The 10,687-nt window shown below is 41.4% G+C and overlaps 1 protein-coding gene across 1 annotated transcript; it reads left to right on the forward strand.

Moving 5' to 3' along the window:
- The first annotated feature begins 5,892 nt into the window (after positions 1-5,892).
- LOC127667437 (endogenous retrovirus group K member 7 Pro protein-like) lies at positions 5,893-6,336 on the forward strand. The gene has a single exon (XM_052160403.1). It carries the CDS (start codon positions 5,893-5,895, stop codon positions 6,334-6,336), a length of 444 nt encoding a protein of 147 aa, XP_052016363.1.
- The last annotated feature ends 4,351 nt before the right edge of the window (positions 6,337-10,687 follow it).

Raw genomic sequence — 10,687 nt, forward strand, 5'->3', positions numbered from 1 at the left:
ATTAAAGACAAATACTTAAGTATTAGAAATACTTAAACTTTTTGAGAAGAAATAAAGCATCGTGCAAAATTATCTTGTTTTTCCTAAACAACATGTTGTAACTCGAAAAGATTTGGTGTTGCAAGTATGTCTAAGCATGTAGCCTCAAATGAGAAAGCACCGGAGAGTTTTCTCTCGAAAAAATATGTCAGATTACCACGTTTTAAGGAAATCCCGCATCGTGGGAAATTATCCTGTTTTTTCTAAACAACATGTTTTAACTCGAAAAGCTTTGGTGTTGCGTGTATGTCTAAGTGTATAGTCTCAAAAGAGAACGCACAGGAGAGTTTTCTCTCGAAAGAATATGTAAGAATACAACTTTATAAGGAAATACAGTGTTGCAGAGTAAAGACAAATATGTACTTATTGGAAATACTTAAACTTTACGAGAACAAATAATGCATTGTGCGAAATTATCTTGTTTTCCCTAAACAACACGTTGTAACTCGAAAAGCTTTGGTGTTGCGTGTATGTCTAAGCATGTAGCCTCAAAAGAAAACGCACAGGAGAGTTTTCTCTTGAAAAAAAATGTAAGAATACCACGTTATAAGGAAATACAGTGTTGCAGAGTAAAGACAATTACGTACGTATTAGAAATACTTAAACTTTACGAGAAGAAATTATGCATCGAACAAAATTATCTTGTACTTCCTAAACAACACGTTGTAACTTGAAAAGATTTGGGGTTGCGTGTATGTCTAAGCGTGTATCCTTTAAAGAGAACGCACAGGAGTGTTTTCTCTCAAAAAAAAAATATGTCAGAATACCACGTTTTAAGGAAATCCCGCCTCGTGCGAAATTATCCTGTTTTTCCTAAACAACACGTTGTAACTCGAAAAGCTTTGGTGTTGCGTGTATGACTAAGCGTGGAGCCTCAAAAGAAAATGCACAGGAGAGTTTTCTCTCAAAAAAACATGTCAGAATACCACGTTTTGTGGAAATCCCTCATCGTGTGAAATTATCTAGTATTTCATAAACAACATGTTTTACCTCGAAAAGCTTTGGTGTTAAGTGTATGTCTAAGTGTGTAGCCTCAAAAGATAACACACAGGAGAGTTTTCTCTCGAACGAATATGTAAGAATACCACATTACAAGGAAATACAGTGTTGCAGAGTAACGACAAATACATATGTATTAGAAATACTTAAACTTTACCAGAAGAAATAACGCTTCGTACAAAATTATCTTGTATTTCCTAAAAAAACATGTTGTAACTCGAAAAGATTTGGTGTTGCGTGTATGTCTAAGTGTGTAACCTCATAAGAGAATGCACAGGAGAGTTTTCTCTCGATTGAATATGTAAGAATACCGCGTTATAAGGAAATTCAGTGTTGCAGAATTAAGAGAAGTATGCACGTATTAAAAATACTTAAACTTTATAAGAAGAAATAACGCATCATACAAAATTATCTTTTATTTCCTAAACAACACGTTGTAACTCGAAAAGATTTAGTGTAGCATGTATGTCTAAGCGTGCAGCCTCAAAAGAGAATGCACAGGAGAGTTTTCTCTTGAAAGACTATGTAAGAATACCACATTATAAGGAAATACAGTGTTGTAGAGTAAAGACAAAAACGTACTTATTATAAATACTTAAACTTTATGAAATGAAATGAAGCATCGTAAAAAATTATCTTATATTTCCTAAACAACACGATGTAACTCGAAAAGATTTGGTGTTGCGTGTATGTCCAAGCATGTAACCTCAAAAGTGAACGCATAGGAGAATTGTCTCTCAAATTAATATGTAAGAATACCACGTTAAAAGGAAATACAGTGTTGCAGAGTAAAGACAAATACATATTGGAAATACTTAACTTTACGAGATGAAATAACGCATAGTGCAAAATTATCTTGTTTTTCCTAAACAAAACTTTGTAACTCGAAAAGATTTTGTGTTGCGTGTATGTCTTAGCTTGTAGCCTCAAAAGAGAACACACAGGAGAGATTTCACTCGAAAATATGTCAGAATACCATGTTTAAGGAAATCCCACATCTTGTGAAATTATATTGATTTTCCGAAACAACACGTTTTAACTCGAAGAGCTTTGGTGTTGCGTGCATGTCTAAGCATGTAGCCTGAAAAGAGAAAGCACAGGAGAGTTTTCTCTCGAAAGAATATGGAAGAATACCACTTTATAAGGAAATACAGTGTTGCAGAGTACAGACAAATACGTACGTATTAGAAATACCTAAACTTTACGATAGGAAATAACGCATCGTACAAAATTATCTTGTTTTTCCTAAACAACACGTTGTAACTCGAAAAGCGTTGGTGTTGCGTGTATGTCTAAGTGTGTAGCCTCAAAATAGAATGCACAGGAGAGTTTTCTCTCGAAAGAATATGTAAGAATACCACGTTATAAGGAAATACAATGTTGCAGAGTAAAGACAAATACGTACATATTAGAAAAACTTTACGAGAAGAAATAAGGCATCATACAAAATTATCTTGTATTTCCTAAACAACATGTTGTAATTCAAAAAGATTTGGTGTTGCATGTATGTCTAAACGTGTAGCCTCAAAAGAGAACCCACAGGAGAATTTTCTCTCCAAAATATATGTCAGAATACCACGTTTAAAGGAAATCCCGCATCCTGCGAAATTATGTTGCTTTTCCTAAACAACACGTTGTAACTCGAAAAGCTTTTTTGTTGCGTGTATGTCTAAGTGTGCAGCCTCAAAAGGGAACGCACAGGAGAGTTTTCTCTCGAAAGAATATGTAAAAATACCATGTTACAAGGAAATACAGTGTTGCAGAGTAAAGACAAATTCGTATGTATTAGAAATAAACTTTCCGAGAAGAAATTACGCATCGTTATCTTGTATTTCCTAAAAAACTCGTTCTAACTCGAAAAGATTTGGTGTTGCGTGTATGTCTAATCGTGTAGCCTCAAAGGAGAAGGCACAGGAGAGTTTTCTCTCGAAACAATATTTTAGAATACCACGTTTTAAGGGAATCCTGCATCATGCGAAATTATCTTGATTTTCCTAAACAACTTGTTGTAACTCGAAAAGCTTTGGTGTTACGTTTTTGTCTATGCGTGCAGCCTCAAAAGAGAATGCACAAGAGAGTTTTCTCTCGAAAGAATATGTCAGAATACCACGTTTTAAGGAAATACAGTGTTGCAGAGTAATGACAAATACGTACGAATTGGAAATATTTAAACTTTACGAGAAGAAATAATGCATCGTGCAAAATTATCTTGTTTTTCCTAAACAACACATTGTAACTCGAAATGATTTGGTGTTGCGTGGGTGTCTAAGCTTGTAGCCTCAAAAGAGAACGCACAGGAGAGTTTTCTCTCGAAAAAATATGTCAGTATACCACGTTTTAAGGAAATCCCGCATCGTGCAAAATTATCTTGCTTTTCCTAAACAACACGTTGTAACTCGAAAAGCTTTGGTGTTGCATGTATGTCTAAGCTTGTAGCCTCAAATGAGAACGCACAGGAGAGTTTTCTCTCGAAAGGATATGTAAGAATACCACGTTACAAGGAAATACAGTGTTGCAGAGTTAAGACAAATTCGTACGTATTAGAAATACTTAAACTTTACGAGAAGAAATTAAGCATCCTACAAAATTATCTTGTATTTCCTAAAAAACACGTTGTAACTCGAAAAGATTTGGTGTTGAGTGTATGTCTAAGCGTGTAGCTTCAAAGGAGAATGCACAGGAGAGTTTTCTCTCGAAACAATATGTTAGAATACCACGTTTTAAGAAAATCCCGCATCATGAGAAATTATTTTGTTTTTCCTAAACAACTTGTTGTAACTCGAAAAGCTTTGGTGTTGCGTTTTTGTCTAAGCATGCAGCGTCAAAGGAGAATGCACAGGAAAGTTTTCTCTCGAACGAATATGTAAGAATACCACGTTATAAGGAAATACAGTGTTGCGGAGTAAAGACAAATACAATGTATTTGAAATACTTAACCTTTATGAGAAGAAATAACGCATCATACAAAATTATCTTGTATTTCCTAAACAACACATTGTAACTCAAAAGATTTGGTGTTGCCTGTATGTCTAAATGTGTAGCCTCAAAAGAGAACCCACAGGAGAGTTTTCTCTCGAAAAAATATGTCAGAATACCACGTTTTAAGGAAATCCTGCATTGTGCGAAATTATCTTGTTTTTCCTAAACAACACGTTGTAACTCGAAAAGCTTTGGTGTTGCGTGTATATCTAATCGTGCAGCCTCAAAAGAGAAGGCACAGGAGAGTTTTCTCCTTGCGCAGTGGAGCCACGGTTACCCGAGAGGCCCCAGCTGAGGTTGAGGAGGAGAATCCGGATGACTTGGGGGGAGAGGAGGAGAGAGAAATAGGAGACCGGTCTCCAGGCACCACACAACCACATTCCTTGGGAACTCCGACTCCCGATGAGGGCAAGGACAGTAATGTATCAAATTCAAATTACCTTTACAAGCCTCTTGACTTTAAAATTTTAGAAAAACTAAAGTCTGCAGTCACAGCCTACGGGCGGACAGCTCCTTTCACACTGGCTTTGTTAGAGTCTTCTACTGAAGGCTGGCTTGTACCCAAGGAATTTACCCAGCTTGCCTGAGCTGCACTCTCTGGGAGAGAATTTGTTCTTTGGAAGTCAGAAGCGGCTGAAATAGCTAAGGAAATTGAAAGTAAAAACCGTTTACAGGCGGAGTGTAAGTCCTGGACTGCTAAGAAACTCCTAGGTGATTCCCCTTTTAATTCATTGGTAGCCCAAATGAAGTACCCTCCAGGACTCCTAGCTCAAGTTAGACAAATATATCTCACCACCTGGAAAAAACTTCCACCCAAGACAGGGTCATCTGCCACTCTGACTAAGGTCCTTCAAGGTCCAGATGATCCCTATAAGTCATTCATTAGTCGCCTCACTGAAACTGCGGAGCGTATCTTTGTGCCCCAAGATCCCGATAGTCCATTTCTCAAACAGCTTGCCTTTGAAAATGCAAATCCATCCTGCCAGGATGTGCTTAAACATCACCGTACAAAATCCTTGGCAGAATATGTTCGCTTATGCGCAGGCTTGGGAACCAGTCATGCTATGGGATTAGCGATAGGAGTTGCACTTCAGAAAGCAGGCATCTAGTCGCAAAAGACTTGCTTTAACTGCAAACAGCCCGGACACTTCAACATGATTGTCCTCATCCCAGAGTTGACAAGAATTCTTTGCCCCATGCTTCAGCTCCTCAATCTACAGGTCCAGCTCTCCTAAGGCAAAAACTTCCAACTACCATTTGTCCTCGCTGTTGTAAAGGCTATCATTGGCTAAAGGACTGTAATTCCAAGAGAGATGTTCTTGGTCATCCTCTCTATTCCCGGCCTTCGGGAAACGCCCTACGGGGGCAACCACCGGTCCCCTACCTGTGGACCAACCCCGGGGCGATTGGGTTTGTCCCACAACAACAACAACAACAGTCAGTGTTCCCTCCAGTCAACAGCGCAGTTCAATCTCTCAGCTGCGAAGAGCCACCCCAGGCAGTGCAGGCCTGGATTTGTGCGCCACCACCAGCTTAGTATTAAAGCCTGAGGATGGTGTGCAGGTATTTCCAACCGGAGTTTATGGTCCCCTACCACCTGGGACATTTGGCTTAGTCATAGGAAGAGCTTCTTTGTCTAAAGGAGGATTTCAAGTTATTCCAACCCCTGTAGACTCACCATATGAGGGAGAAATTGTAGTCCTAGCCAGAGTTCTGGAAGGACTTATGTCCATCTCTCCAGGACAACCTATAGCTCACTTACTCCTCCTTCCAAAAGTTGCCCTCCACAACCCTGTTAATAAGGAACATAGGGACCAGGGAGAAACAGGAATTGCAGATGTCTTCTGGATACACTAGATTTCCCCTTCCCGCCCCATGCTTACTTTAAAATTGGATGGCAAGGTTTTCACAGGTCTCCTCGACTCAGGAGCAGATGCTACTGTCATTTCCTCGAAACATTGGCCTAGTAGCTGGCTGTTGACAGCCTCTGTAACCCATCTGCGAGGCATAGGCCACTCCGATAACCCACAGGTCAGTGCCAAGGTACTTACTTGGATAGATCAGGAAGGCAATTCAGGGACTGTCACCCCTTTTGTCATCAGGGATCTCCCTGTCAATATTTGGGGCCGAGATATTCTTTCTCAAATGAATATTATTATGTGCAGTTCTAATGAGATTGTTACAAAGCAAATGCTGGCACAAGGGTTCCTTCCAGGACGCGGACTGGGTAAGGAAGCTCAAGGCATTCGATACCCAATACAAGTCCAGCAGAAACCAGATAGACAAGGACTAGGCTTCCCAGATTCGGATTTTCCCTAATGGCCACTGTCATGCCTGCACCCCCCACTCATGCAGATAAGATCTGCTGGAGGGATTCCCCCCCCTGTGTGGGTTTATCAGTGGCCTCTAACTCAAGAAAAATTAAAAGCGGCTCGAGAGCTAGTGCAGGAGCAACTTGTCGCAGGTCATATAGAACCTTCTTCTTTCCCTTGGAATACGCCTATCTTTGTAATTAAGAAAAAATCCGGTAGATGGAGACTTCTGCAAGATCTTAGGACTGTTAATAAAGTAATGATTCCTATGGGAGCTCTTCAGCCTGACTTGCCTACCCCTGCAGCTATTCCCAAGGACCTTTTCAAAATTGTTATTGATTTGAAAGATTGTTTTTTCACTATTCCCCTACATCCTGATGACTGCCCTCATTTTGCTTTCAGCCTCCCACAAATTAATTTTCAGGGACCCATGGATAGGTTCCAATGGCGAGTACTTCCCCAGGGCATGGCTAATAGTCCTACCCTAGCACAGAGGTTTGTGTCTCAGGCTATTTACCCCATCCGTAAAACATGGCCACAGATTTACCTTCTTCACTACATGGATGATATTTTTCTTGGAGCTCCCACTGAAGCTCAAGCCTTACAATGCTTCCAGCAACTCCAGGCAGCTTTATGTGGTCGAGGCTTGAAAATTGCCCCTGATAAGACTCAACTTCAAGCCCCTTACTCTTATTTAGGCTTCCAGCTTTCACAAGACTGTGTCTTTACTCCAAGGATAGAGCTCCATTTAGCTTCCCTAAAAACTTTACACGACTTTCAACAACTTTTGGGTAATTTGCAGTTTCTTTGACCTTATCTTAAAATCTCGCCAGATGTTTTGCTTCCCCTTTATGATCTATTGAAAGGCGATACCCATCCACTTTCGCCTTGCGTACTTAACCCTCAGGCTTCAAAGGCTCTTGCACAAATTGAACAGGCTATATCTTCACAGACCACTTTTCAGTTTAACCCTAACTTTCCCTTACATTTTATTGTGTGTGCTACTTCTCACTCTCCTTTGGGTGTCTTTTGGCAAAGGGGTTCAGGAACTTCTTCAGGGTGCCCCCTGATGTGGATTCCCCTCCATTCTAAGCCTAGCAAGATTTTAGCCACTTATTATTCCTTATCTGCTAATTTAATTTTAAAGGGTAGAAAACTGGCCAGACAATATTTTGGCAAGGACCCTGACATTCTTATAGTTCCTTATACCTCAGAGCAGGTTGACTGGCTTTTTCAAACAGACAATGATTGGGCCATCGCGTGTGCTGCCTTTGCTGGCACTATTGACAATCATTTCCCCAATGATCCTCTTATGCAGTTTGCTAGAATTCACCCATTTGTGTTCCCCAGAGTCACCTCCAAGCAGCCACTTAAAGAGGGAGTTACTGTTTTCACAGATGGTTCCTAAAATGGACGTGCTGCTTATGTTCTAGGTGATGAGGCTTTTGTGTTCCATTCTCCATATTCCTCAGCACAATTAGTTGAGTTATTTGCTGTACAACAGGTTTTTGAAAGATTATGTTCTTCCCCCTTTAACCTGTACACAGACAGTGCCTATGTAGCTAACTCTATTCCACTTCTAGAAACGGACCCATACATACGAACTACCTCTACTGCTTCTCATCTGTTTGCAAAAATTCAACAGCTTATCCTTACAAGAACCACTCCCTTCTTTGTGGGTCATCTAAGAGCACATACAGGCCTAAATGACCCCCTCTCTGAAGGTAATGCCAAGGCAGATGAAGCCACTCGCCTTGTTTCCGCCATTCTGTCCACTCCTTTAATAAAGGCTCGACAAGCACATGACCTCCATCACCTCAATGCCTCTGCGTTGAGACAGATGTTTAAAATTTCTAGGGAACAGGCTCGATCTATAGTCAAAGGCTGCCCAGCTTGTGTTTCTTTACTCCCCACTCCTCATCTAGGAGTTAATCCTAGAGGTCTGCTTCCAAATGAACGTTGGCAAATGGATGTGACTCACTCCCTTCATTTGGAAGGTTCAAATATGTTCATGTTACAATTGATACATTTAGTGGGTTTCTCTTTGCTTCTCCCCTTTCGGGTGAAGCCTCTCGGGATGTTATTTCTCATGTTATTCAATGTATGATGGTTATGGGAAAACCTCAGACCATTAAGACTGACAATGGACCAGGATACACAGGTACTACGTTTCAAAAGTTTTGCTCACTCTTTGGTATTAAGCACATCACGGGTATTCCTTACAACCCTCAAGGTCAAAGAATTGTTGAAAGAGCACATCAGACTTTTAAAAATATGCTTCAACGACTTTCCACCCCCACGGAAACTTTCATGACTCCTTCACCTCGAAATAAACTTGCTCATGCCCTGTTTGTGCTTAATTTCTTGAGACTGGATAATGATGGACGTTCAGCTGCTGACCGTCATTGGCATTCTGGTTCCAAACATTCTCATGCCACAGTGATTTGGAAAGACCCCCTTACCAGTCAATGGGAGGTATCCGATCCTGTGCTTATTTGGGGTCGTGACTCAGCATGTATTTATGACCAAAGAACTCTGAGCCCAGATGACTCCCAGAACGCCTTATAAAACAAGTTAGCCCTCTGTCCAGAGTGGAACATTCGTCTCCCTCTGAGACTCATCCTCCTTCTCTTACAGATGCTGCTACTTTACCTGATCCAGATGCTCCTGAGGACCCTACTATGGCAGGATGCACTGGCGACAACAATTCAACGGCCCCATAAGCCCTCTTCAGGAGTGTCCTCCAGGCACTTGGTTTGGAATTTTACATGGATGGTCCTCTCAGATAAAAAGGACCCTGTCTGGTCTGTCTCCAAACTATCTAATCAAATTTGGTGGCCAGATGCTCTGACCCCCGATCTTTGCAAGATCGCACTTAGTATGGGAGCACCTTGGGAAATTGAGCATCCTTTAGACATTTCCATGGCCCCAGAATTCCCTACACGCAACCCTAAGCCTGGTTGTAGCAACTCAGTTCGACGTGCCTTACTAAGGAGAACTGAGTTTTATGTCTGCCCTGGGTACCATTGTGGCAGTTCTGTAGACAAAAAATGTGGAGACAAAGCAGACTTTTTCTGTGCATCCTGGGCTTGTGTAACTGCTGGAGATGCATCTTGGAATCCCACTACCTCATGGGATTACATCCAAGTAAAACATAACATTACTCCCTCATCTAGTTTTCAAAAATATGATGAGTCCTGCCTGGACTCTAATCCTTCTACAAAGGGATGGTGCACACCTCTACGAATTACATTCACCACCCATGCAAAGTCTCCCAATTTACATTGGCAAATAGGCTATGAATGGGGTCTTCACCTCTATGTACTTGGGTTTGATGCAGGTATTATTTTCTCCATTAAGCTCCTTAAAGAGCCTTTATATCATGCTCAGCCAGTCCCAATGGGACCTAATTCTGTGTTGGTACCTCATCCTGTTCCTCCTAAAGGAATTGATCAGGACAGCACCCGTACTCCTTCTATTAAAGACACTTCCCGACCTTCTGTATTTCCCCTCCAGCCACCAGCTAAGCCATCAGCTACTACACTGCCTGTACAACCAGCTCCCACTAAAAATCTTGTACTTTCTTTAGTTAATCAGACTTTTCTCATCTTAAATGAAACTTCCCCTGAACTTGTGGAAGATTGCTGGCTGTGCTACCATTCCCAAACACCCTTTTATGAAGGAATTGCTGTTCTTGGTGATCCCCCCATGCTGACGATCCACGACGCTGCCATTGGCAAAAGGGTGCTTGGCCAGGTCTTTCATTAACCCAGACATCTGGCCTGGGACTTTGTGTGATCCCTAGTGGAACAAATGACCCCTCACTTTATGCTCACTTGTGCAATGAAACCTATTTTCCCCCTCCTGGCAATTATTTTATTCTCCCCCCAGAGGGAACTTGGTGGGTGTGCCTTGATGCCTTACACCTTGCCTCTCTGCCTCAGTTTTTCAAAATCGAAAGAAGGGGGAGAAACCTGAGTTTTGCATTCTTAATAAGATGTTCCCTCACTTAGTTTATTATCGCTCTGAAGAATTTTTTTTCACTTGTGGGATCAATCCACATCTACTGGAGGCTCCACTTCTTTGAGCCGCCCTCGCAGAGAACCTATCTCTGCTGTTACTCTCTCTGTCCTACTGGGCTTTGGAGGTGTAGGAGCAGGGACCGGTATTTCTTCCCTTGTTCTTTCCAATTCTAGGTACACGGAGCTAAGGGCTACCATCGATCAAGACGTCCAACGCCTTCAGCAGGGGATAATTGATCTCTCCGACTCCGTTGACTCCTTAGCTGAAATAGGAGAGGACTTGATCTCCTGTTCGTCCAACAGGCTAGACTTTGTGCAGCTTTAAAAGAAGAGTGT

This window comes from Apodemus sylvaticus, chromosome 17 (assembly GCF_947179515.1).
Source record: "Apodemus sylvaticus chromosome 17, mApoSyl1.1, whole genome shotgun sequence".
Classification (NCBI taxonomy): Eukaryota; Metazoa; Chordata; class Mammalia; order Rodentia; family Muridae; genus Apodemus; species Apodemus sylvaticus.

Bases quoted from the DNA above. Each gene is read 5' to 3' on its own strand.
- LOC127667437 (XM_052160403.1), top strand. From the start codon at position 5,893: ATGCTTACTTTAAAATTGGATGGCAAGGTTTTCACAGGTCTCCTCGAC.